The 26,419-nt window shown below is 41.5% G+C and overlaps 10 protein-coding genes across 10 annotated transcripts; 7 read left to right on the top strand and 3 right to left on the bottom strand.

Annotated features, from left to right (window-relative positions):
* Positions 1–130: 130 nt before the first annotated feature.
* Positions 131–1,381, top strand: EAE97_001605 (uncharacterized protein; the record flags this gene model as incomplete). The annotated part of the gene is made up of 2 exons (XM_038872116.1): positions 131–1,088; positions 1,152–1,381. 2 exons carry the CDS (start codon positions 131–133, stop codon positions 1,379–1,381), a joined length of 1,188 nt encoding a protein of 395 aa, XP_038736674.1.
* Positions 1,382–1,593: 212 nt separating this feature from the next.
* Positions 1,594–2,090, top strand: EAE97_001604 (uncharacterized protein; the record flags this gene model as incomplete). Its single annotated transcript, XM_038872115.1, has 2 exons — positions 1,594–1,987; positions 2,047–2,090. 2 exons carry the CDS (start codon positions 1,594–1,596, stop codon positions 2,088–2,090), a joined length of 438 nt encoding a protein of 145 aa, XP_038736673.1.
* A 1,698-nt stretch (positions 2,091–3,788) lies between these two features.
* On the top strand, positions 3,789–4,730 carry EAE97_001603 (uncharacterized protein; the record flags this gene model as incomplete). The annotated part of the gene is made up of 2 exons (XM_038872114.1): positions 3,789–4,026; positions 4,080–4,730. 2 exons carry the CDS (start codon positions 3,789–3,791, stop codon positions 4,424–4,426), a joined length of 585 nt encoding a protein of 194 aa, XP_038736672.1. The 3' UTR covers positions 4,427–4,730.
* A 2,493-nt stretch (positions 4,731–7,223) lies between these two features.
* Positions 7,224–9,156, bottom strand: EAE97_001602 (uncharacterized protein). The gene is made up of 5 exons (XM_038872113.1): positions 8,286–9,156; positions 7,887–8,129; positions 7,612–7,829; positions 7,459–7,561; positions 7,224–7,407 (listed from the first exon to the last, which is right to left on the bottom strand). The coding sequence occupies exons 1-5, from the start codon at positions 8,551–8,553 to the stop codon at positions 7,367–7,369; spliced, it is 873 nt and encodes a 290-aa protein (XP_038736671.1). The 5' UTR covers positions 8,554–9,156; the 3' UTR covers positions 7,224–7,366.
* A 2,440-nt stretch (positions 9,157–11,596) lies between these two features.
* On the top strand, positions 11,597–12,929 carry EAE97_001601 (uncharacterized protein; the record flags this gene model as incomplete). Its single annotated transcript, XM_038872112.1, has 4 exons — positions 11,597–11,827; positions 11,910–11,978; positions 12,059–12,151; positions 12,231–12,929. The coding sequence occupies 4 exons, from the start codon at positions 11,597–11,599 to the stop codon at positions 12,927–12,929; spliced, it is 1,092 nt and encodes a 363-aa protein (XP_038736670.1).
* A 1,288-nt stretch (positions 12,930–14,217) lies between these two features.
* EAE97_001600 (uncharacterized protein) lies at positions 14,218–15,370 on the top strand (the record flags this gene model as incomplete). Its single annotated transcript, XM_038872111.1, has 3 exons — positions 14,218–14,274; positions 14,337–14,790; positions 14,844–15,370. 3 exons carry the CDS (start codon positions 14,218–14,220, stop codon positions 15,368–15,370), a joined length of 1,038 nt encoding a protein of 345 aa, XP_038736669.1.
* Positions 15,371–15,693: 323 nt separating this feature from the next.
* On the bottom strand, positions 15,694–17,895 carry EAE97_001599 (uncharacterized protein; the record flags this gene model as incomplete). Its single annotated transcript, XM_038872110.1, has 8 exons — positions 15,694–16,238; positions 16,311–16,503; positions 16,566–17,085; positions 17,156–17,195; positions 17,254–17,423; positions 17,498–17,543; positions 17,600–17,678; positions 17,728–17,895. The coding sequence occupies 8 exons, from the start codon at positions 17,893–17,895 to the stop codon at positions 15,694–15,696; spliced, it is 1,761 nt and encodes a 586-aa protein (XP_038736668.1).
* A 2,654-nt stretch (positions 17,896–20,549) lies between these two features.
* Positions 20,550–22,192, top strand: EAE97_001598 (uncharacterized protein; the record flags this gene model as incomplete). The annotated part of the gene is made up of 4 exons (XM_038872109.1): positions 20,550–20,949; positions 21,018–21,181; positions 21,241–21,627; positions 21,704–22,192. 4 exons carry the CDS (start codon positions 20,550–20,552, stop codon positions 22,190–22,192), a joined length of 1,440 nt encoding a protein of 479 aa, XP_038736667.1.
* A 393-nt stretch (positions 22,193–22,585) lies between these two features.
* Positions 22,586–24,695, bottom strand: EAE97_001597 (uncharacterized protein). The gene is made up of 10 exons (XM_038872108.1): positions 24,489–24,695; positions 24,420–24,434; positions 24,304–24,360; positions 24,218–24,234; positions 24,136–24,165; positions 23,883–24,062; positions 23,748–23,830; positions 23,528–23,697; positions 22,797–23,475; positions 22,586–22,738 (listed from the first exon to the last, which is right to left on the bottom strand). Exons 1-10 carry the CDS (start codon positions 24,516–24,518, stop codon positions 22,707–22,709), a joined length of 1,293 nt encoding a protein of 430 aa, XP_038736666.1. The 5' UTR covers positions 24,519–24,695; the 3' UTR covers positions 22,586–22,706.
* A 606-nt stretch (positions 24,696–25,301) lies between these two features.
* On the top strand, positions 25,302–26,301 carry EAE97_001596 (uncharacterized protein; the record flags this gene model as incomplete). The annotated part of the gene is made up of 2 exons (XM_038872107.1): positions 25,302–25,471; positions 25,665–26,301. 2 exons carry the CDS (start codon positions 25,302–25,304, stop codon positions 26,299–26,301), a joined length of 807 nt encoding a protein of 268 aa, XP_038736665.1.
* Between the last annotated feature and the right edge of the window lie 118 nt (positions 26,302–26,419).

Genomic DNA, 26,419 nt, shown 5'->3' with positions numbered 1-26,419 from the left:
GTAAAAGGAGTTTCGATTATTCTGTGATAGATATAATACGGTGACCGAAAAAGAATCATCACATCATCCGCCAAAATAGGTTTGATTTTCATAAGACCTTGTCGTCAAAATTCAATCAACCCTTTTCATTATGCCTCCAACTCTAAGTCCTGGGGAACTTCTAGAACAACACAATGATACCCCAGAAATCAATTCCACATCTCGAAAACCTGGTCGTCCTCCTGGCGTGAGTTTGGAACCATATAAAGATCTTATAGTCAAACTCTTCGCCGAAGAAAATACTCCTATCATCGACATTACAAGAAAGCTCAATCGAGAATTGGGTCTAGATGTCTCTGAACGTAAAGTGTCTCGAAGTTTGGCAGCATGGAATATTCGCAAGAGAAATCGTGGACCCATCCCTCAAGCTCTCCAAGATCGGTTAACTTATCATTATAATTCAAATCTCAATGATGACCAAATTACTCAAGCATTGATTTCCGAAGGGTTCGAAATAAAAAGATCGAATCTGGGGCGCTTACGACAAAAGCTCGGTATGCGACGAAGGTCTCGTTATTCGGAATTTCGCGAATACTCAGAAGGCCCCGCAGTTATCAATACTCCCTCGTCTCACCTACCTTCCACAATTACACCGAAACCAAATAATCCCAAACCAAAGATGGCACACAATGCTGGTCTAATTGTACAAGTCACAGCTTTTGTCGAGAAATATATGAGCGCATATGATGGATCTCACGACTTCAACCATATTCGACGCGTTGTTGGGTTGGCGCATAGAATATACAAGGAGCTTAAGGCAGAGAGGATAGGCGGCCCAGAATTAGATCTGCAGGTTGTCACTTTGGCGGCACTTTTGCATGATGTAGGCGACAAGAAGTATCTCTTACCTGGACAGGATCCAAATACTTTGGTGCTATCAACACTATTGAGTTTTGGGGCTGAAGAAAAGCTGGCCGTCAAAGTACAGAGAATCGTTCTTGGAGTTTCGTATTCGAGCGAGATAAAGGATATGGCATCAGTGAGGGGCATGGTCGAGAAATACCCAGAGCTGGCTGTAGTCCAAGATGCTGACCGGCTCGATGCTATTGGTAAGGCTACATTTTAGAAATTGAATGTCAAGAAGATGAAGCTAAACTTTTGATTTACTGTAGGCGCAATTGGAATTGGAAGAACATTCACATTCGGCGGAGCAAAAGGTGCAAGGGATATGGGAGAGACCATTCAGCATTTCGAAGACAAACTGGAGAAACTAGGAGGAATGATGAAGACAGCTCCAGGCAAACGAATGGCGATAGAAAGAACCAAAAGGTTGACAATGTTCAAGGACTGGTGGGAAGAAGAACAACAAGAAGCTGAAGGTTTACTGCGACCTCAATCCTAACCTTGATGGGTACTTGGAAAACAACTCTTCGATGCAAAGGAAAATGATTGGATCTAAAGCACACTGAGCTTAAGTTCATTGCTTTATTAGTATTGGCATGATTTGCTTCCCATCAAGGTGTCTGTATTCAACGTCTATATTCAAAATACAATGGCTCCTCGCAATTTCCACTCAGATTCGTTCGACTTCCTGTTCTACCCATACCATTGAAGATGGATAGCATGGCACCGGAACTGCTCAAGCATATACTTGGTTACCTTCCCACATCGTCACTTCGCTCGTGTCGCCTTGTCGACCGTACTTTTTCCATCATTGCCTTCTCCCTTCTATTTTCGCACATACCACATTGGCTGGATTGCAATAAGTCACTTCAATTTCTCATATCGATTGCCCACGATGCATTCAATAGACCTGCAGTCATCTGGTCTCCATGGGCAACAATTCCTGATGTGCATGTCGACGCAATATGGTTACAAATTGTCTGGAAGTTATTTCAGGGATCCGATTTTCATGCCGGAGGAAGAAGAGAGGAGTTGACAGCAGAAAACTTTGCCAGGCTAAGCGGAGTAGTCGAGATGAGTGAGGCGAGATTAAGGACCGCTCAAGGTAGATACTTACTTTTCAAATCTTACACGAAAAAGTCTGTACTTAAACATTGATGGAAGGACGCGACCTGTTTCTTGACTTACCCATTAATTGTCGTGCTTAAGGTCAAGATGATTTTCTGGGGAATTGGTGTGGGAACACGATCTTTCAGACCAAGAAAATGTTCCCGGGAACGATGGATCACTGGGCGAGGAAGTATCTCGGTTTGTAGCCGTGTGCAATCTTCGGATGCTCCTTCCATCATTGGAGTCAAATAAGTCACGCATGAGATAGTTCGTATACAAATCCTTCCAGTATCCACATTGCTGAGATTGGAATTTACTCCGACAATGATCCCTGACAAGAAGCTATTCCATCAGTGCGCCCGTTGTCAAAATAAAGCAAGGTCTTCTTTCTCTCTTCTACTCCGTACATGACTGTGAAGACACGAAGCTTTAGTGGAGGTCTTGGTGGATATGGCTTCAATTACCCCGCAATCAAACGTCAAAAAGACAATTTGTATATGTCTCACTCATCATTTAGAGTTTTTGTCCATCGGGATTCTCAAACGTCGATACCTCCACATGTTCATTTGCACCTCGGAATCTTTTTGTAATTCATCAGAATTTGTTTTTCGACTTCAATATATTAATCATCTCGATTATCTCTTTGGCCCGGGTTGTTTCCAAGGAAATATCTTTCTCTTGCGAGTATATTCTTTTCCCGTGGTTACTTTCATTTCCTCTCATGCATCAATGCAACAACGCACCAATCTAATGCAGCGATTTATCCAAATTCTAACGATTTCAAGCAAGGCTGACAAGTATGTATGTCCACCTCGGCATGCAAGAATATTTCATGTGCAATGTATTTGCAGTTGAACAAACAATTTAGCCAACTTCTGATTGGGGCAAGTCAAGATGACTCGCAATTCAACGATCAATATGGATAATGTTTTTATCGGGAAGCAAGGGTTAAACGGTCATGCTTGCTTTATTGGCCAAGGATTGTTTTATTTCTTTCGGATGATCTACTGATTTATGATGCTATCTCTGATATGAGAACCTAGTTCCCTTTTACCTTAATTCCTTTTTCTGGGGTTCCAGCCCGTCCGGGGTAATAATTGGGGTAGTATTTTCCGGTGATTAAAGCACACATTTACTCAATTGTCGATATATTAAAGTAATTGAAATTGGTAAAGGAAAAGGAAAAGGTTGGGGAAAAAATAGATCAAGTACCTATGTCTACCCAAGGAGATGCAAATTTGCAATTACTAGGTAGATAGGTAGTGGATGCATTGCTATTGACCTAGTTCGTTTAATAGTCAAATTCTTATCAATCGCGTGGAATCAGATGTATGTCTAAAAAGATCTATCACGCTACCAGATGCCATTTGAAGGCTAGATTGCACGTTACAATTTACAATTCACTATTTATTACTCGAGTACTTACTACTTAGTACCTCTTAGGCACGGCAAATTTTGCTGCAGGGAATAGCTTTCCGCCACCCGACCTATCAATGGTGATAGACCTCCTTTCTCTATTGAGGCCGAGGAAGATCAATAAAATCACTCAGATTATTGGTTCCCGAGTAAGTGCTCATCGATGCCATTTGTGCACAGAACTCCGCTCGGACTACAACACCAAAAAGTAACCATCTGCAGATAATTACATACCCTCGTTGAACCTATAAGATGAAGCTGGTCCCCTTCTCTTTCGATTCTACAGTAAAGTTACATTACACATTAAAAAACTTCAATCTTTATCTACATACCACTTTTCTTCAACACATTTCTTGTTTCAAGCAACCATCAACGCAAACATGCAATTCACATACGCTGCCATTTCTGCCCTCCTTGCTTCAGTGGCCTACTCCCAGAGTATCGCTAGTGAAGTGGCACAACTCCCATCTTGTGCCCTTGCCTGCTTGTCAACAGCTTCCAGTGGTGCTGGATGTAGTATTACCGATTTTGCATGCCAATGCGGTGATGCTAAAGATGCTATCACTAAAGCTGCTACTCCTTGTATCGCAGCTGGATGCTCTGCCTCTGACACTTTGAGTAAGTCTTCAACATTTTCATATAATCGTAACATATCCTAACAATTTGACTAGCCACTCAAAAAATCACAACCGAAATCTGTGTCCTCCAAGCAGCTGCCGGTTCATCAGGTTCATCAGCCGCCGCCTCTTCGACTCAAGCATCATCTTCATCTACCAGCGGTTCAGCTTCTTCATCTGTCGTTAGCAACATTTCCTCAGCAGGTAGCTCTATTGCTAGCGCCACTAGTGCGGCTTCTTCAAGCATATCTTCAGCTCTATCATCCGCTTCCTCTGCTATTTCTTCTGCCGCTTCTTCTACTTCTTCTACTCCTGCTACAGTATCTACAGCTGCAGGAAGTAAAGTCAATGCTGTTGGAGCCATTGTTGGGGCTGGTTTCTTGGCCGCTTTCGCTTTGTAAGCAGTCTGGCTCGCATGATATATGATACGACAAAATCCTACATGTAACTAGACTGAAACGGGATCATTGAGATGGGGAATGGAGGTTATGGATGTATCAAGATAAATAATGTCTTTCGATTCTTTACACAACTTTGCTTGGTAGGGGAGAGGGGAGAGAGGAGAAGAAAAAAGCTTGGTTGCTGGACCCATTATCAAAATACTTTCTAATGAATAACGCATTATTGCTGTTCAATCACTTCAGCAATATTTAGCTTAAGACATAATGATATCAATCGAATCAAATTAAAATCCATCACAAGAAATCAATTCAATTCAATACATAACTGTGAAATAAACTCAAATCGTATCACGTCAAAAAATCTCGCAAGCTTGAAAATCCAGATGTAGATCCTTTAGGGTATCTAGGGTACCGACCCTTCTCATCGGCACTTCACCACATGAGTCTTTGACGTGGAAAGTTCCTTTCGCCAAAAGTAAATAGAGAATGTGCCAAGCGGACTCGGCGGGGACTAATTTGTTGGTGCGTGGGCTAGATGGAGCGGGTTTTTAAGTTTATTTTGTTAGATGGGAGCTAAGATGTGGTTTTAGTACAGGAACGCTGGGACCGTGGGTTGTGGATTGGATTTGAAGAACATAGCACACGGGTTTTTGGATGGGGGTGGGTGGGTGGATGTGGTCATGACTCGGGTATGTGGTGGTACCTGCAGATGGAATGGAATGGATTGGATTGGAGTGGAATGGGAATTGGGAATTGGGAATTGGGATATATGGATTGAGGGATAAGGGATAAGGGATGAGGGATGAGGGATGAGGGATGAGGAATAAGGATTATGGGATATGGGATATGGGAAAAGGAATAGGTAAGGAATAAAGGGTTTCTTGGAGTGGTAGATTGGTAGGTTCGTAGGTTCGTAGGGTGAGTAAGTGATGGAAGTGTATGTATGTAAGTAAGTGTTGGGTAGATTATTGATACCGAAGATATTCCGAGAATTGAGGGAAGAGGAAGAAATTTTTGCGTAGAAATGGGAGCTAGCTAGTGATCTTTATCACAATTGTAGAATAAGTAATTTGTAGCTTGGTTGAGTGGAAATTCCATGTGTGAGATATTTTGCTGTATATCAGCTGGGATTATTTTGGGTTGTGGAAGCTTCCTGTATGCGTGCTTGCATATCGATATTTCTGATATGTGATTTTTGTGTACTTAGGTAGGTAGGTAGGTAGGTAGGTAGGTATATGAAATCTGAAATCTGAAATGTAAATTCACCTCATTACATTTTCTATTAACATGCACGAGAATCTTAAGTATTGCGAAGGTGTACCGAAAGAAATAATGGGAGATACCTAATTAAAGAGATATTGTTCCCTCTCTCTTCTCTTCTCTTCCCTTCTCTTCGCCACGAAAAAAACTCATTCTCCCTTCTTCAAGTAGCGCTCTCATCTTTTCATATCCAAGGTACTGGTAATTGACATATATAAGTAGCTGAACATTATGCATGATCAATTTTTGTTCATGAATTTTCATCCATCACAGGTCTTACTCTTTGCACTTGATATCACAGAACTTCCGTCTGTCATTCCTTCAAATTCCACATTCGGGGTTTGATTTTCTCTTCATCGGAAGTTTTGCACCTCATGATATGGATGATGTGGCTGTGATCTAGAATTGATGCATAATATTCATTTTCTTAACATCTTCTTCATGAACTTGTATTGATGCATCTACAAAAATTTAATTAAAAAAAGATTACATGCAGTATTCTGTTAGTAGAAATCTCTCCTCGAATAACAATCACCATGTTTCTCCCTCAACTTCCTCGCTAACAATATTCCTCCTCTACGTACTATACATTTCACATCTCATATCTCAATACCTGCAAGTTGGAAAAACACACCAGACACACAAGATGTGAAGAAGGATCTCTCGGGTTTGTTGTGTTGAACTAGATGTATGCATATATGTACGAGAAGTTCTGGAATCCGCGTAAAGATTCTGGTGAGAGAGCTCTCTTGGAGGTTATTTACTGTTTTTGCGGAAGCCAGAAGTTGTACTTGTAAATGTTATCCACTTATAAGTGAGACCAAATATATAGAGTCTTAAAGTCAGTTGCTATAAAGCAAAGACTGGAAAGCCCGTCAAAGGAAGCTAGATTACAGAAAGATATCTCCAATGCATTTAAGAGCGTTCTAGAAATAATCTGGGGATATTCTCGCCAAAGCTCCTCTTCTTTCTCATTGAAATTCATATATTGCTGTCTTTTCCCTTCCTCCACCGGATATAAAGATTTGCGCTATGGTGTCAAGTTCCACGCTGGGAGACGGAACGTGAATGGACTTGGAAACCTATCGTATTGATCCAGAAATGACAATAATAGAGTATATTTAAATTTGACTAAAGCATTTACAATGGTATCAATCGCGGCATCTAAATCCTGACGCCTATTCTATCCTTCTATGCCCCTCAATATCTAAACAATGATAGTCGTAAAACATACAAAACTGAAGTCTGAGTCTAATCCGCGCTGCCAGAATTCTAGAATGATAAACTCAAAACAGAAATGATAGCATGTCAACTTGAGAATAAAGTGAACTTTAACTCCAACACTTCGTCTATTGCCCTTCTCATTCTAGCCAAACGCCTTTCATTTATTCCTCGGCCAGCAATGAAATCTTCGAAACTCCAGCAAAAATAAAAGTACCGTTAATATAAAAAAGAAATGGCGCCGATAGTAATAAAAAGCAGTGTATATTTAGAAGGAAGTGTGTGATTCGAACTGGCAGAATTTTTTGCTGGCCTATATGGAGAGAGTTAATAACATATTTGTACGTTTTAGTCATATGATCAAGAAGCATGGTAGTATTTCAACGACTGAGACTCATTATTCTGGCTCTCGTTCCTATACTACTTTTAATAAACATAAGATGCATTTAAAAGTCCTTCTTACAAGCCATTCAATGTATTTTGTGCTTCTATTGCATTTCCTAGGCTTGTGTTAGTATTTGGGTTCTATGTGGATGCAGGGGAACTCTTACCAACGTCGAAAAAATCTAGGAGCATTACTCGCGGTTTTCGGCCCCAAGTTGAAGTACAAAGGTCGGCTTGGGCTCCAATACTACCTACACCTGTTGCCGCGTTCTACATCCAAGTCAATAATTGGTCATCGTTGTAACTTGTAAAGTTCTTACCGTCTTTTTAGCTTCCAGTCTATTTGGCACGAGGATACCGAAGACATCAATATCCAAGTAATGGTTTATTAACGGCAAAAGTCCATCTCCATTTGATCCCGGTGGACGATCGAGTGTACATGTTGGAAATGTAGGGGTAGTTACATCATACGCAGTTTCGAAAAAATAGGAAAACTCGGGTAGAATATATGGAGCTACATTCGTATCCGCGTCGTAGTCTTCAATATTGTTAGATCAATTTTCAATTGTGAAAAGGGGTAGGGGTAACTACTCACCGAGGAACATGACAAGTCTATCTCCATTCGTGATCAGCTCCTGAAGTGTAGGCCATTCATTTATGGCTAATTGATGCGGTGGTGTATATGCATATTTTGCGAGACCAGACACTTCCATTGCTGAACTGAAATTTCCGACAGGAATATAATCTCCATTCGTAAGTAGTAAAGTTACGACTTCATTAGGATTCGCATCAAGCCATTTCTTGATATCCTCTAGATAATAAACAGCTGGCCCAGCATCTGAATTTGAAATGGCGCTTATTAGTTATTTCTCAAGAAACTGCTTGGAAAGACGGTACAAAATCAGGAAGGCAATTGGATTCCAAATTTATCTTTTTTAAAGGGTTTGGAAGCAAGAGGCTAAGATGGGGAAAAGAAGTTGTATTTAGAACTGACCTAGTAAAAAGCATGAAGTATGACATAACGTCAATGTATCGAGAAAATAATGAGTCTGGGCTTGAAGAAATCGTACACCAGCATTCAGTTGAGCTGTGACATCGAGATTCTGATTCTCTGCTGGTAAATCTCCCACGAACGCGCTATCGTGTGTTCCTATTTGGGATATCTCTGACCATTTACGATCACAGAGCTCGGCATAGCCATTACAAAGCTGTGCCACGGTGACTGACAAGCACATCCCGATATAGAAAAGTATGAGACGCATCTTATGGAGATTATCTTTGCTTGTTGAGGGAAGTATGAAGATCAAAACTGGAGATATTCAGCACCTTTATAACATAGATGCTATGGATGTTCAAGGTAGCACATATTCACATATGATCCCCCACATAGGTCGTGGATGGTTTGTAGTCTCCTTTGGGAGATCATCGGGCCGAGTCATCTTGACCAAACATTCAGTGTGTGTTGTACAGACTTTATCTGTAAACACACACACCTTGAGGATACCTTGCAATGGAATAACAAGTAAGGTAGTGACGGCTGCCCAGATAAGTGGTCTGGCATCGGGGATTTATCCCCTGATGGAAGTTGGCGTTGAAATTGACCAATCGTGGGCTTGGCAACTTGCCCGTGGTAATGTCCTGGGATGCAACATGTACCATCTGCCGGTGCGGGGTTAGCGCGTAATTCAAGGAACCAGATCCTTTTATATGTTGCATCGCATATGTAGGTATCATCCAAAGATCGACGTCTCGAATTGTCCTGTATGTTATGCGATTATTGTTCCTTATATTAAGACACGCGCAATGTCAATATAAAGTTATAAGTCAGCCAGCCATTTAAGGTTACAACCCCCTCACAAAAGCAGTGATGACCGAACTCATATAGCACGGTTCGCATGTGATGAATTGGAAAGGAACACAGAAGATCTCGGGTTCGCCTCACGTTCTGACTCGCTTACATAAGGTTAAGCTCTGAGTTTGCGTGATCGGTACAAGGTACCCAATTATACTTTATTTGAAGGTTCAAAAATGTCATAACCTTATATAATTCTTAAATCAATTTGACGCTGAACAATTATTTGGTGAAAGCCAAAAGTTGCGAGGACTTGAGCTAAAGTTAGTCGGTGCCTCAAAGGATAAAGTTCCATTCAGGGACTCGTGAAAGTCACGATCTTTCCGTTTGGGGATGTCATCTGACAGCATACTAGAATCTACATCAGATCTGGATTTACTTAATCATATCGTTTTGATACTTTTTATGCTTCATTTCAAGCTCGAGTTTCTTTAATTTTCATTATAAGATAGTGCCACGGGTAAACAAAAGTACGTTTGACATTCATGAGCCAGGACTGGTCGTCTCTCCTCCAAAGGCCGAGAATCTTCTCTTTTTTTACTTCTTCTCTCATTCTTAATTCTTGCTACTGATCATTCATTTATAAAGAGAAAGGAGAGAAGCAAAGATGGAATGAATCACAAACAGATAATCACTGGAAAGAAATCAAGTTGACCAAGCGGGTTCCACCATACTTATTCAATCTTTATACGCAATCTTTCTTATTTGTTGATTCCTACTGCAACTTTCTGCTGCTCCTCTCTTCTTCCACTTCTTCCCGCTCTCTGCTTTAAATCGAGCTTTCTGTCATTTCATCATTTAGAAAACGATATGTTGTGTATTTCATATGAAGTCTATGAAAATGATGGAAGTGATGGGATGGTAGAAGCCTAAAGACAGCTACAATAAGTTAATTCCCTTTGCCTGGTTCAATAGATGAATGATCAATTACATGATTCCTTTGGTAAGAGAGCCTCAACACATACAATAACTGGAGTCACAGAAATATGCACTATTCTGGAATGTTACAATCCTTCTTACAAGTCTATTTGGTGTCAGTCCCATTCTACATCATGCAAAAATTCAGCGTATCCCAGATGTAAATATAGTTTGTATATCCTGAGTAATGATATGAAGCTACTTTTCACTCATTTCGCTCACATCTTTGAGTTCGATAAAGAGTTGGCTTGATGCGCTGTCATTCCACCTCTCCCTATACTGCGTTTCTTCTTGTCACTTTCTTTCTCCTGCTCATGGTATTTTGTGTTGGCGTTCCAACATTCATGGACACCCCCGCTCTTGAAACCCCTCATTTCCTTAAAATTCCATAGCAAATACTATCTATTGGTAGCAATACTCGTGCTATGATAAAGGAAACCTGAGAATGAAAAGATGATGACGAAGATGGTGTTGAGCTTGGGAAATTCAACTTACTAGTCTTCAAGTGTAGCGATTAATAATTTGGTAAAGAAAGGCAACGAAAGCCATTTAATATTAACTCGCTTATTAATGTGATAGCCAAATTTCATGTAAATTTTACTAACCTTTATCGCCTTCAAGGCTGGTTTTATTCCTACATCAATCAAAGTTCATATTTCAGTTTTCTTATTGATAAAAGAAAGCAACTACTAGGGACCAGCTTCTATATCTTTGGTACATGAGTTTCTCGGTAAAATCATCAGAGATAAAAGCAAGATCAACTATGTAAAGAAATCTATGTAGGTTAAGAGATAATCAGGTACTGTTCTACTCCTCCATTCTCATGATCATTCCCGTTCATAGCATTGTACTCCACAATCATCCCCTGCCCCCCTTTCACTGGTTAGATAATCGGGAGAAGAGAAGAGCGAACGTCTGAAAGTTACCTATTCGTCATCAAACAAGTCTTGCAACAAGCCCCTTTCCCTCAAAAAAAGTTAAAGAATCTAAAGTAGACCAAAATGTAGAGTTGAAGGTAAGCCAGAGGTAAAAGGAGCTGAGAGGGGGTGGGCGAGAGGGAATGAGGCGTGTGTACTCACCTAGAATTCACCATAGTAGATACTGAAATGTCAAAATAGAATCAGTAGTGGAGAATATTGTTAACTAAAGTGCCATTAAAACCACACCACTCACTTTAGTACACCTTACTCCCCAATCGTACATAGAAAAGTTGATTTCTAGAACTATAGTTCTCATCTAGACCTGAGTCTTCACTTCTCGAGCCATAATATATGACTACCACTCTCACAGCAACATGTCCGACTATCTATAACCAAATGATACCATACCATGGTAATGAACAGTTTTGAAAATGTTCCATCAATTTTCTCACCTGCTTAGTCGGCGGGTCGACTAAGCAGTTGATTTCAAGTCATGCTTTTTTCAACTCTTGTTTATTTATTTTTATTGAATCTGGGATATCTCTTATTGTTCAAACAACTTTGCTCAACGAATAACTGAGAGAAGACCAACCAAATCCAACAAAAACAATCGCCATGGCTTTCTTTACCACGTCCTGCTTTTCTTTGAGGAAGAATCGACTTCTCAATCGAAATGAATCTGCTACAACTTGCCCTTCCTTACCTATCAACTTAGAACCCACACCTCTTGCAATGGGAGTTGTTTCTCAGAATCTCACCGCGATCAATTTTGCCAGTGCCATATCTCCACACGAAGATATACCCCAAGCAAAGGCGACGGACAAGAAGGAAATTATTCCAACGGAGGTATGTTTATCAAAGAGGACTACAATTACCCGGCGCATTGGTGGCATGGTAATAATTACTGCTGATACTAAGATAAATATAGAAAGAACATGCGCCATCCTCTCTCCAATTTGACTTTCTTTCGCGCTTGATCGAAACCATTAAAGTCAAGGTAAGTCCTCAGAAAAGGAATTTGATCCACTGGCAAAATACCGATAAGGTAAAATCACCTTTGCTGATCTCAAGATATAGAGAGAGTTTCAAGACCCATCGTCTCCTCCAGTCAGCGTCGGCACACTCTTAATTGAGCCCATTGGAAGTGCTAAGCAAGAAGTAGAGTCTGATGTAAGTTCTTGATAGAGTTCAAAAATTGTTTGGTGTGATACCTTAAAGTCTCACCTTTGCTGATCGTGAATATGTCCAGAACGAAACTCAAGTTGCGCGCCCTGCTAATTTCCTAATACTCGTTCCCATTCTCAAAGTTCCGAGGATCAAGAATATTCGCTGCGAGGGCGAGCATTACCATTATTACGGCATTACTTCCCCAGAAGTCATTGTAGCTGAAGCTACAAAGTTCATATCTGACAATAGCAGCGTTTTCCAATGGTCTGTGAAGAAAACACTTGCCAAGTTCCTTGCCATTACCATTCAGGACTCCAAAAATGACTGTCAAGTCAATCCCGAAGCTTTATGGTTAGTGGTTAGAATGACGCAGAAGTCAGAAGAGTTCGTTATCCCTCGCTGGCACAGAGACGGGCGCATGATAGAATGTACCAACGCAAATCACGCCTTACATTGTAGATACGCCACTACCTTGTTGGGACCTACAACTCTCGTTCTTCAAGAGACAGAGGTGGTCACTCAGGGAATGAAACAACACGTCGGAAAGAGAAAAGAGACGGCGAACGCGCTTGCGGGAGAAATTCCTCTCGAAATCACTCGTGGTCAAATCATTCGCTTTTCTTGGGGTCAAGAAGACAGTCCTGTACACTCAGAACCAGATCTTGTCGCCGAAAGAGTGTTCATTTCCTGTATTTATGGAAGTATAAGCGAGATTAAAGACATCGCCGCCACTCGCAGACAAAAGATTGGCGATCTCCAAGCACAATTTAGGAACGAGTAAACCCAGACTTGAGGAGATAGGCTCGTGCGTATTATGCAAAATTTGTATGCAACTGCATTGCGGAATTGCGGTATGAGTGGCTATTAAGACAATGTGCATTCTGGTAAGATTCATCCGTGGTTTTCGTTCTAACAGAAGAGCTAATAACATTAGGAATCTGCAGGAACTCTTGCATAATCTGCCTTGTATTAGCTCATCTGGCAAGAGAAGTGTAACGGAGGACGTGTATCCTGGTGTTTAGTTTGGAGTTCTGATCTTTGCATTTTACAATGAATACCCTCTTTTCCTTCCTTTGGCGATCATGATACTGGAAATTATGATATTTGGATGGCTGGATGGATATTTGGATCGTTGTGAGTGGATGAATAGTTAGACGGATGAGAAATTTGGTTGACTGTAAACGGAATTAATGGAGGATTTATTGATAAGTGGTAGAAGAAACAGATAGCGTCTAGACATGCTAGGCCAATATCAATGTTAATATTGAAGATCGTTAGGGTCTTCAAAGGTACTCGACTTCCATATTGGGTTCACAGTCTGATATTCATCTACTTAGATAGGTATCTTGGACTATAATAACCTTCAAAAGTATCATTCTGGTGGTGTTAAACCTTCAATAGTACATGTGATATTATAGCTATCGCAGATCATTCCAGGTCGATAGTTGAGATACAAATCTTGAGTTCTATGATTCTCTGTCTATGTATCGACTGATTTTGATTGATGATTTGAGATGAGATGAGAAGCAGTAGGAAATGAAGGGTTTGCAGTATGAAGAAATCACCTCGGAAAACAATTCTCGGAACCGCAATGAATTATAATCCAATTGATAAAAATGAGTATCGATCTGTTCGACTCTAGCAATAGTTATCAAGGAGCAAGGTAAGTCATCAAAGTTAGTTATTTTTGGTGTTGTGATCATCGAACTATGGGGCAGGAGAGCCTGTAAAAACCCCTGGTCATTAAGTACCTAGTGAGTGGCAGATTTGGTTGCATCTCCAATCATCTTCGCTACTAGGTACTGGTACTAATCGTTCTCGAGCCGTTATGTCAATATGGCGTCCCAGATAGTTGCTGGTTCTGACTCTTTACTATTCAGGCAGAAAGCAATGCGAATGAAGTCATCCATTGAAATTATGTTCTGCTTGACGATTTATCATCAACTTGCCATTCCCTGCTTGCTTGGCACAAAGTCCTCCGCAATGACGTGAATGATAAATATCTCCTTCAACACAAAAAGCGTCCAAATATTGCTATTTTCAAGATATACACAAAACATACATACAAAATGTCAATCGGAGTTGCTATTATTGGTTCAGGCATCTTTGCTCAGACTGAGCATCTGGTATAAGCTTACTCAGTCCAGTCAATGTCTTAAGGTTATAGCTAATTAATCTCGCGCTTTAGCCAGCTATTCAAGCTACCCCTCATTTATCCCTCAAAGCTATTTACTCCCGTTCTCTCAAATCCGCACAGTCACTGAAAGTCGACGTCCCTCTCTATTCAGATGATTCGGGTGTTGGAAATACATACTACGATCTCCTTCTTCGTACTGATGTTCACGCCGTCATAATCGCCCTCCCAATTCTCGCTCAACCCGAATATATTGAAGCAGCTCTCGCAGCGGGCAAGCATGTATTGTCAGAGAAGCCAATTGCAGGAGACCTGGAGAAGGCACAACGCTTGCTAGAATATTACAATAGTGACAAGGTGAAGGGTGGAGCTACATGGGGCGTAGCTGAAAATTTTCGATTTTTAGATTCATTTATTCATGCGAGGAAAGAAATCGAGAAGTTGGGGAGAGTGTTGGGTTTTCGTATGCAATTTTGTGGCAATGTCAAGCCAGGAATGAAATACTTTGGTATGCATCTTTCATATCAGCAATGCTATGGTATGAGCTAACAGGTTCATCAGAGACTGAGTGGCGCAAGAAGCCAGATTATCAAGGTGGCTTTCTACTCGATGGGGGTGTTCATTTCACGGCGGCCGGCAGATTACTTTTGGGCGAAGAAGCAAAGCCAACAAGTGTCGTGGCATTTAGCACACTTCTTCGGGAACATTTACCACCTGTTGATACGATCAATTCGGTATGGCTCACGAAGTCAGGAATATCAGGCACATTCAGTGTCTCTTTCGGCACCACTCTTTCTGGTCCTGAATACACAGTTGCTTGTGAGCATGGTAGCGTTTCTGTTATTAGAAGTAAAGTGATTGTGCGTAAGGGCGAAGAAAGCGAAAAGAACTTTACAGAGGTTGAGTTTGCAGAAGAGGGTAGTGGTGTGAAGCAGGAAGTTGCTGCATGGGCTCAGAGTATCGTGGATGGAAAGCCTAATTCTAGGCAATCTCCTCAAGAAGCCCTTGCTGACTTGGAAATCTTGGAAAAGTTATTGCGAAGTGGCGAGGAGCAAGGGAAGAGCCAGAACTTGCAATTCCAAATCTAGGTTCGCAAATTCTATTCGAACGCATTCACGCCTCGGTATGTTCGTAGTGTCTTCTATTTCATTGGGGCCCTCTCAAACCCCAGCATTTATATGAAAGTATATACTTTATATATCTCCGAGACGTCAAGTAGTGATGTTCTCATTCAAACCATACTTGGAATATCTACAATTGTAATGACTGAAATCAAAATCATTATGGAATACTCATGTTTTTCTGAATGCAATCTGATTGTATTGTATTTATCACGGGTCAAATGTATATTTCGATCATGCGCTTCTAAAGGCTGAACTCTATCTACCAAAAGCCAATTCCAACCTCAGACTTAATGCATAATCACCGCTACGTGGTCATCCATATATGCATTAATATCACCAAGGAAACAAGCCGCAAGAATGCTCACGGCTCCAAATGTTGTGCTAGCATAGTACACATAAACATAACTTTCGGCATATGCTTCCTGCCCTGCAATTACCACCATCTGATAAGCGGTCTCATTCCCTGAAATTCCTGGTATTGTCTTGAGCAATGGAAGAAGGGACGCAGATGTATAGTGAATAGCTTCTCCTATAAGAGTCTTGTTTGTAATATTGAGTTGTCGAGCCATAACACCTCCGATATGCAAAGTGGCAGCAGGAACAAACTTGCTCACAAAAACATTGTAGTAGATACAATAGCCTATACTACCACCAATTACTCGGATCGAGAGGGTAAGAGCAGAAACGGTCGCAATCAAGTCATCGGGGCATATTATAGTCGTTATTATCGAAGCTGGCACGACGATACCACCTATGCCTAATCCAGCGATTATAAGAAGAGCCCACAGTGTTGATAGATTATGTCTGTTTGCGCATGCTAGTGCACCACATCCTAAATTATATGAATTAGCGAGATGAAAATGGAATTTGCCTCTGGTTTACCCAGTTCCGAGAATTACAATACCGGCTGTCATGAACACTGAGCTCACGATCATCAATTCCTTGTTTCTTCCTTTAAGGACACTCAGCAACCACAAAACAATACAAGCTCCTGCTAAAATCGAGAAGCCGACTGGTATGCCTCTGACTCCTACGCCAATCGGATCATGTCCATATACGTTGAAAGCCTGAGTGGGCCAGAACATGATGATACTAAACTAATACTTGTCAGTATCTTTCGCGAAATGCGCGTTAGAAGGAAATAAAAACTCGTACGTACAAAATTGGCACCGGATATAAATGTTATGACAAGTGTCAAGGCCAGAATTCTTGGTGCTTGCTTCAAACGAGATGGAAACATGGGATACTTCGTCCCGTAAATTTCCCAACAACAGAAAATAATCAGCAAGACGGCCCCCAAGATTAAAGGTACTAGAACATGCGCCGAATTCCAGTCGTATTGATAGCCACCCCATTGCATACCAGCCATGAATAGAATCATTCCTGCTACACTCAAGAAACCGCCCACAAAGTCAATTTGTTGTATGATTTCCCGATTGGATAAACCTATCGAGTTGACTCGAGGAGGAGGGAAATAGAACACGAGAGTAAGGGCGAAGCCGATGAATGCCCATACTCCGCATAGCAATCCGCACCAACGCCATCCGCCATGCGAAGCTATGAGCTGGGCCCACATTACAGATGGACAGAATGGGAGGATGGTGAAGACGAGAATGGCCACATACTTTCCACGTTTCGAGGTAGGGGCTAATTCGGCTGTGGCTGCTAAAGCAGTAAGTCTAATCATGGTAAGTTTGAGTTCTCCAAGGGCCCTTTGAATATCAGAAACAAACGGATTTAAAGACTTACTCATTGATGCCGGCTCCAATACCCGCAATTGCCATTCCTCCTTAGCCTAGGTGTTAGCTTAAGTGCAACATCGCTTCTCAAGGAACTTTAGGACTTACCAATGAATATATTCATAGTCTGAGCGGTCGAACAAACTATCATACCGACGACAATGAAAAGAGCACCCAAAAGTGCGACATAACGACGACCGAGGATATCAGAAAGACTTCCAACAAATGGGCACACTCCCGCCAGCGCAAGGAGGTTTGCAAGGACAAGCCATATCCACCTATATACTGTTAGGTTTCTTTTCCTGTGAACGGATAATACGTGGATTCGGATCTAGATATTCAAAGTACTCACCGATCGACGCCCCCAATATCAGAATAAATGTAAGGTGGAATGGCACCTATATCCATATTCTCAGTTCTCACATATATTATGAAGAATACCCATAGTCCTTACCAAAAATATACACAGGAATTTGTGATCCGGTCCACAAAAATGCCATCGCGACTAGACTCATGAAGCGTCGCATCGACATCTATGCGCTGTCAGTCAATTGTATACATTTTCTCTGGGACAAAACATACTTCGGGTTCATGATCATGATCTTCATCGTCGCCATATGTTCGAAGTCCGTCTTTCTCATAGTAGTTGCTATGGCCGGGCACTTTGTCATTTGTCGCGATATGCTCGACTTTCTTGGATTCCATGGCTTCGAAACTATCAGATGGAGGGGTAATGGATGATTTACTCATGATGATTAACCCAGTGTTTTAGAATCGGTTTTTACGTGGGTGTTGATTACTTGGGAAGAAAAGACATGGGAGTTGAAAACTTTTGTTGTAGAAATATGAGAGCGGGGTATTGGTAGATGCAAGAGTGAATGGATGTCAGATTGTAAATGGCTAATGTACTAGTAAGATGAGATGAGATAGCTAAGTCCATATATACCTATCAGTTATACCTATCAACACAAATGTGTAACCTCGGGTTTCTTCTCACTAGCACAGCGCACGGAAATTACCCATTTACAATGGCGAGATCTTGGTATCCTTGGCTGCATATAAAGTCTGGGGAAGGAGAAATAAGGCTAATTTATAGGTTGGTTCATATTAAACTATCTTCAGTCGGGGAGCTGAACCGTTCAATTGGGCTCATGTATTGTCTGGCGAACTGAATGGGCTTGCTATGAGGAGAGGGGCTGATAAGGGGAAATATTTTGCAGCCGCGGTATTATATTGTGGCATATAACACAATGATAAGCAAGGGATATGTTGTAGTACGAGTACAAATGGATTAAGGAGAACGAGAGCGTGAGGTGTTTTGGCACGTTATGACGGTGAAATAACATATATTAAATCTAGAGAATGAGACACATGTGGATCAAAGCTGGAGAAAAGAAAGGCTAAAGAATTAAAACCAATAGTAATTCATCCATGGATATGCTCGATGCTTCTACTATCTCACCCGGTACTTTCATGTAGTACAAGTCTAGATTTACCCCGCATATCAAGTATCAACTAATTTTGGACAAGCCGGAGATATCTCCAAAAAGGGATTTCAAGGATATTGGAGTAGGAACAGTATGTGAAGAAAAACCTCGGCCGAGTAGAGACTAGAATCACCTGGTCCATAAACAGTAAGTCGAGAATAGGGTGAACACCAAAGACTAGTAGACTGGCAACCAAAAATGAACTATGCTACATCATTATGTCGAGTCTCTGCTCCTTTGTATCTATTCTTGAACAGCCATTCTTCGGATTTTCATGAAAAGTTGTTAGTCAATGTGATATATGACAGAAGTCTGTCCAGATTTACCGAGGGAATTTGTGAAGTTACATGTTTCATAGCGGCTGCGATGTAAACCAGGATTTATGCAATAAGTTCTGGGAAAATACAGAATATACCGCGGGAGTCAGTAACAGTAGACTGACAAATGGACCCTTGAATATAGATGATAACGGTGCTCTCAAGTCCTCTAGATCTTAAGTTCTTTGCTTGTTCGTCATACTGCACTTATCAAGTGACAGATGTAAATCTCAAACTGTATTACCGGGAGACTGTCGAGATCCAACGGTACGTGCAAATGATGGTTCTATATTCAGAGCCAGGTCTCGAGTATCTACACAGAGTTCGCACCAAGAAGTTCTATTACTTACTCTCAATGAGTAAAGATGTAGGTTTTAACACTTTACATTACTTCCAAACCCACAGTTTGATGAACCAGATTCAAGGATCGAAATTTGGGACTTGGGACGATTATGATTAGAGAAATCCGATTCATCTAACAATTGCAACCCGCGGTATGAGGACATCTCGCAACGAGATATCTATAGCAAGTTGGGAGTTTTTAGCTACTCGGGTTCCCTTGTTGTCACTCACTGTTGAGGTCATTACGATCAAACAGTTGGAGAAATCGCCTCAAAAGTACAAGGGGTATGAATTCCCGGTTATTGAAACATGTTGCACTTGATTGTTTATTGGCAATATTAGATTGTCTACCAAACTAGGTGATGTTGGGTCTAAGATCTAGATTATATGCAAGTTGATGGCGATTAGGACACCGAAAACTCTTCAGTTTTTCAATACTCTTCAAGAGCCAAATTTCACAGGAAGAAAAAGAAGTAAGTTCCACCATAAAGACTGAATGAAATCATTTCCCACCGCTTCATCGTCTCTCATGAGAAGGTCAACTCTTCGAAACGTGAGGGATATTCTAGAAAACGTATCATGACCAACTGTCTATGCAGTCCTACCCATTCTCCCATTCCATCAGATTATCTCATTCGATCACTTCAACGACATTAACATTCTCTCTCAATCCGCCCGCAGCACTTATTTTCTTGCATTCTCTCGTCATCAGTTGAATTCACTCATTCTATATGCTTTATTGTTGTCGTATAAACATGCTTCATTCAATCTAACACTACCTTGCTCATGAACCTTCATCTTCGAAAGTTTCATTTCATTTTGACTTCTTCTTGCGGAATTCCATATCGACTTTGTAAAATATACAACTACTCCATCAATAATATTGATGATGTCAATCCCCATCTAAACTTTTCAAAACGACACCTCGCCCTTCAATAAACATTAATCCCATCCACAAATAGAATAAAAGTCTACAACTGAAGATTATGTACAACATACCCAAACAAGACACCAAAAGCTATTCAATCATACGATTAATATCTCGCGTCTACATAACCCTTTCCTATTGGTCTCATAACTTCCATAAGCCAACAGTTGGCTTCATGCATGCACATCTTTACAGACCAAAAGACCTTGCTTTCGTTCAAAACCCCGCTGTTGAGAGAAACAAAAGTATATATAGCGTTGTCCTCGCACTATAATGAATGGTATTACAACCAAACTACCAATTCTGTAGCAAAATCCACAATCCCCCAAAATGGCATCTCTACTAACGATCATTACTTCCATTCTCCTCGCAACCACCCTACCCTATTACCTTCTAACCACATACTTCCGCACCCGTAGAGCCTTACAAGCAGCCCAAACCTACGGCTGCAAGCCTATCCCCAAGGTCAAAAACCTCGATCCAATCTTAGGCCTCGACAAATTTATCAAAATCCAAAAAGCAGATGCCGGAGGACATCGTTCCGAAGCATACAGAGAACTTCATCAACAACATGGCTCAACATTTTTGATGATTTCATTAGGCACGGAACTCCAAACTTCTCATGCTGAAAATATCCAAGCGATTTGCACCTCTTCTTTTAACGATTGGGGTGTTGGACCCATGAGAGGAACCATCGGACTTCCCTTTCTCGGATGTGGGATTTTCACAGGTATTGTTAATCCCCCTAAAAATAGAAGGAAGTGATTGTTCAAGTTGTTAATCTTTGTGCGATTTCAGAAGATGGTGAATTCTGGAAACATTCAGGATCACTCGTTCGACCGACCTTTAGTAGAGCCGAGATAGCAGATCTAGAGAATTTTGAACGTCACGTTTCGCGGTTCTTAACTTTCGTTCCAAAAGATGGTTCGACCTTTGATATGCTCCCTCTTGTGAAAAAATTGGTTCGTAATTCAAAGGGCAAAGTGTCTAGCATGAAGTCAATCGACTAACACTCTCAAAGTTTCTTGACACATCAACCGAATTCCTATTCGGAGAATCAACAGAATGTCTCGCTGAAGATACACCCATTGAGAAAGACATATTCATGAAATCCTTCGACCGTGCTCTATTAGGTCTTGCATTACTTCTCATATTCAAACCTATTCGATGGCCACCGTATTTTGATCCTTGGTGGAAAGAAGCATATACCAACGTCCACTCATTCGTTGACAAGCGTGCATCATCAGCCTTGAAGAAACAGCGAAACCCCAAAAAGAAAATGGAACCCAAAAGATATGTTCTCCTGGAAGAAATGACCAAGATAACACATGATCCGTATGATCTCCGCATGCATATCATTAACGTATTCTTTCCGGCTCGAGACACAGCTGCTATTGCTTTTGCTGATGTTATATTAACTTGCTCGTCACCCTGGGGAATGGAAGAAATTGAAAATGGAGGTTGATAGCATCGATTCAAGCCAGGCATTGACGTTCGAATATCTTCGCTCATTGAAAGTAACCAAGGCTATAATTAACGAGTCTCTACGCTTACACCCAGCTGCCTCGAGACTTGGTAAATTATCTTTAAGAGATACAATCCTACCAAAAGGTGGTGGGGAAGATGGTCAATCCCCAATATTCATACCCAAGGGTACTGTGGTTGGGCTAGATTTGTACACATTACAACGAGACCCAGCAATATGGGGAGCCGATGCAGATGAGTTTAAACCAGGTCGATGGTTAGATGTAGACCGGCCGCTCTGGGAAGCGAAATGGCAATACGAGCCATTTTTAGGGGGCATCAGAATGTGCCCTGCCCAGAACCAGGTTCTGATTCAATTGTCATATCTTTTGGTTAGGCTTGCACAACAAATTGAATTAATCGAGAATAGGGACGAGGTTTTTGAATACCTCAAACATGTTACTATGACCGTGGAAAGTAAGAATGGGACCAAAATTGCTGTCAGATAGGTTGATTGACTCAGAATGCGTCAAAAAGATATCAAACAGTCTGGGCCTACGGGAAATGCTTGATAATCTTCAATAATAAAAAACTATTCTTGATATGCTTGCATTCGAATGTATATGCGGGCCGACAGGACCAGTCTAAATGTAAAAAGATAGGGGCTCCATTGTTTGAGCCGATCCGACTATTGTTACCAAGGAAGGCAGTTTTGCTCCCCACAAGCAACAAATCGAAGATCAAATGAAAATCCGATCGAGCTTCCATTTTACCCGAATAATGAATACTTTTGAAGGGGGTGGGAGATGGGTAGCAATGGCCGAAACACATTTCCCGTTGCATTTTGCTGGAAGTAAGCGCCGGGGTCTTCACACGGAGAATATGACGCGGGGAGGTCCAGTAAACGGATATGTTGAAAGGGAAGCTAAATTGCAGTGTCTATCTATTGCTACCAAGATCTAATTTTTCATCTCCAGGGATATACAGGGGTACTGGTGAAACGTAGAAAACAAAACATGTAATCTATTTTGTGATCATATCATCTCTCGATGGGCCTGTAATTTTCATATTAGTGATCCGGTATGATTAAAAGATAATTGAAGAAAAACTCACCAACTCCAATGAATTTGATTGGAACGCCAACTTCTTTCTCAATGAACTCGCAATATTGGCGACACGCAAGTGGAAGATCATAGTAGCTACGGCAACCAGTGGTAGGTTTATTCCAGCCTGGTAATGTGACATACTGTGGTTCCAGGGTCTCCAGTCTTTCGAGATCAGCAGGGAATGACTCCAATGTTTCGCCAGTTGCGGGATCGCGATATGAGACGGCGACCTTGATTTCTTTGAAAGAATCAAGGATGTCGAGTTTTGTGAGATTGATGGCGGTGTAGCTGTTGATAGCCGTCGAGTATTTGACAACCACTAGATCCAACCACCCACATCTTCTTCGACGACCAGTCGTCACACCAAACTCTCTGCCAACTTCTTGCAGTGTTGTGCCGACCTCTCCTAGATCTTCTGTTGGGAATGGGCCACCGCCCACACGTGTAGTATAGGCTTTGACCACTCCGTAGATGTTCTTTACTTTTCTTGGGTTCAAACCGCTGAGACCGGTGAAGATACCACCAAGACCTGTGTTTGAGCTCGTTACGAAAGGATATGTACCAGCATCAATATCCAACATGATAGCATTTGCACCCTCAATCAGCATAGGTGCGTCGGATTTCTGTGCATCGATGAGTAGGGGGAGTTGGTCAATAACCATATCTGCCAATTCAGCCCTGTAGGTCTGGGAAAATGTCAGAAAAAAAAAACCATTTGATCAGGATTACCGAATTTACCTTGAATCTAGCAAGTTCTTCCTCGACATCATACTGCAACAAGTCCCCGAATCTCTTCTTGGCGCCAGCCGCCATGCTTCGAACTTTTTCCTCGAAATAACTCTCACGGAAGATATCAGCAACTCTGACACCGCTTCTGGCCATTTTTGTTGAGTAACATGGACCGATACCTTTAGCTCGTTAAAAAGGGTGTCTCTACATGAGCCGAAGAGTAAATTACCTTTTCCGGTAGTACCTATTTTACCACCTCCAAGTTCGGCTTCTTCGAGTCCATCTAATTTCTGATGGAGATCAAGAACGACACTATAGCTCATTGTCAGATATGCTCAGTGATACCGGAAATTGAAAACCCTACTGGCATCGGTCACTGATCAATAATCTCTCTCTAGGTGGCTTTTTGCCCGCTGGAACCGGTATCTTGCCATCGATGGCGGCAAGTTCTTTGAGAAGACCAGGAATGTGGACTACGCATCCACTTCCTACCAAGTTCTGGCAGTCGGGGTTGAGGAGACCACTAGGTAAAATGTGAAAGTCGCTGTTTGGTATTGTATCAGTCGAATGTCCGAAATTATCTTGAATTTTGAGAATCGCTTCTCACGGAGACTCACTATGTCACTCCATTGGCCACAATTGTATGTCTGTCATTGTAAGTTAGAAGATTCCCCAATTTCTTTCATCGCGTCAATTTACCCTGCGTTGTTTCCGCCCTATATTTCATCGAATATTAGACACATGTTTTTTCGAGGATTCGTCATAGGCTTAAGAGGTAGAATTACCTGTGCACGACAGCACAATCTCAATTCCTCACTGCAGAGGACATCGACAAGTTTCCCCTAATCCACCCTCAGTTAAATTCCCAGACATGGAATCCTCCCAACCCAATGTGCCATACCTTTCCTTCATCACCCTACACTCGCACGTTAATATTTGATGTCCGCAGATCTTCGCAGAAAGCACGTACCCATTGAGCACCAAGAACAACTGTCGCCATCTTGAAATTCGGTGAATTTGATTATTTTGATAGTCTGATGATAGAATTCCTCACAATCGCGTCCAAGTCGAAATATCGGATCAATTGATGAGAGCAACAAGTAAATATTCGTTTTCTGGAAATGAAATTGTATGCCTGTGATCTGTTAGAAACCTTTCCCGCACTCTGTGTGTTAAGTGATGTGGAGACGGAACGCACCTTAAGGGAACAGAAATTAATTGATGTGGGATGGTGGGGGTTTTATATCACTGTTGTAGCACTAACTTGGCGGGGCATTTTTTTCGGCACGAGCGTGTGACGTTGAGTCATTGTGAAATCACGTGAAATGAAGCAATTCATTTTTTCATCCCGTCTCTCATGATCATTTGGCACTTATTTATGATATACCCATTCCCATTCATTGTAGATTAGATCAAGTATTAAAAGACATATCAAAAATGGGAAAATTGTAAACGAAAGCATGTGTTTCGTTTGCTCATTGTAGCATCTACTTGATATCCATATTTCGTTTGCTCAGTACATTCATCGTACGTATGTATAAAAGTAATCACACAAGCCAATGAAGAGGGGCGCATTGCATGAGACTATTTAGGTTTAACTTTTTTGCAACTAGGAGATTACAACAGGCTGATTTCGAAGATCATTACAAAATCCTCTTATTTGTTGGGAATACATCGTAATATCATACCTAAGTGGATTGTTTATTACCTGTTACTTTTTAAACAGCTTGTGATCTCTCTAACACTCCGTTCTCTCATAAATTTTCCGTATCATAACTTCATCATGTCTCACTCTCACGAAGGAGGTCCATCCCACTCTCACGATCATCCAGCTGGTGACCATGGACATACTCATGAGATTCTCGATGGACCTGGTAGTTATATGGGAAGAGAAATGCCAATCATAGAGGGGAGAAATTGGTCTGAGAGAGCTTTTACCGTTGGTATTGGAGGGTACGTGTTCCTGAGTCCTATTCGTGAAAGTGTTTTGTCCATGGAACCCCTCCATGACCCAGAGGGGTAAATGAGTCACGTGCCTATCTACAATTTTGTTGTCAAATACTTCAATGGATATCCCCTTGTTATTTTTGAGTAGTCGTCACTGGAAGAATCATTGTGAGTGATTTATTTACTAACAACGGTTCAGACCTGTAGGTTCCGGCAAAACAGCATTGATGTTAGCACTCTGCAATGCCCTCAGAGAAAAATACTCAATCGCAGCCGTTACCAATGATATCTTTACCCGAGAAGACGCTGAGTTCCTTACCAAGCATAAAGCCCTGCCTGCATCACGTATTCGTGCCATCGAAACCGGTGGATGTCCCCATGCAGCCGTGCGTGAGGATATCTCGGCCAACCTTGCTGCTCTTGAAGATCTGCACCGTGAATTTACTTCCGACATATTACTCATCGAATCGGGAGGTGATAACTTAGCCGCTAATTACTCAAGAGAATTGGCGGATTACATCATCTACGTCATTGATGTCAGTGGAGGTGACAAGATTCCCAGAAAAGGAGGACCAGGAATCACTCAGAGCGATCTTTTGGTGGTGAACAAGACAGATTTGGCCGAAGCCGTGGGTGCAGATTTGGATGTTATGGATAGGGATGCAAGAAAGATGAGAGAAGGAGGCCCGACTGTCTTTGCTCAGGTGAAAGGAGGAGTTGGAATGGAACATATTATTGGTTTGATTGAGAGCGCATGGAAGGGTAGTGGGGCGGAGAGGGTTAGCAAAGAAAGAGGTGGCCCAAAGCCCACGGAGGGTTTGGAACAGCTAAAGTAAATAGGGCTGCATGCACTCTGAACGAAGATGAGAACCTCAATTTAAACGTAGATATTCATTTGAATGGAAAGAAATCCCTTGTAGTGGTCCGCATAGATTCTCATTATTTAACAGCTAA

This window comes from Botrytis byssoidea (genome assembly GCF_014898295.1).
Source record: "Botrytis byssoidea strain MUCL 94 chromosome Unknown BBYS_003, whole genome shotgun sequence".
Taxonomy (NCBI): Eukaryota; Fungi; Ascomycota; class Leotiomycetes; order Helotiales; family Sclerotiniaceae; genus Botrytis; species Botrytis byssoidea.
The sequence above is the reverse complement of the archived record's forward strand: the minus strand, read 5'-3'. Positions and strand labels throughout refer to the sequence as shown.

Bases quoted from the DNA above. Each gene is read 5' to 3' on its own strand.
- EAE97_001597 (XM_038872108.1), bottom strand. From the start codon at position 24,518: ATGGCGACAGTTGTTCTTGGTGCTCAATGG. The intron at 23,476-23,527 runs GTAAATTCGGTA...ACATTTTCCCAG, and splicing joins AAGAACTTGCTAGATTCAAG to ACCTACAGGGCTGAATTGGC. The intron at 22,739-22,796 runs GTGAGTTTTTCT...TGAAAATTACAG, and splicing joins AATCAAATTCATTGGAGTTG to GCCCATCGAGAGATGATATG.
- EAE97_001602 (XM_038872113.1), bottom strand. From the start codon at position 8,553: ATGCGTCTCATACTTTTCTATATCGGGATGTGCTTGTCAGTCACCGTG. The intron at 7,830-7,886 runs GTGAGTAGTTAC...ACAATATTGAAG, and splicing joins TAGACTTGTCATGTTCCTCG to ACTACGACGCGGATACGAAT. The intron at 7,408-7,458 runs GTAAGAGTTCCC...ACACAAGCCTAG, and splicing joins CCTAGATTTTTTCGACGTTG to GAAATGCAATAGAAGCACAA.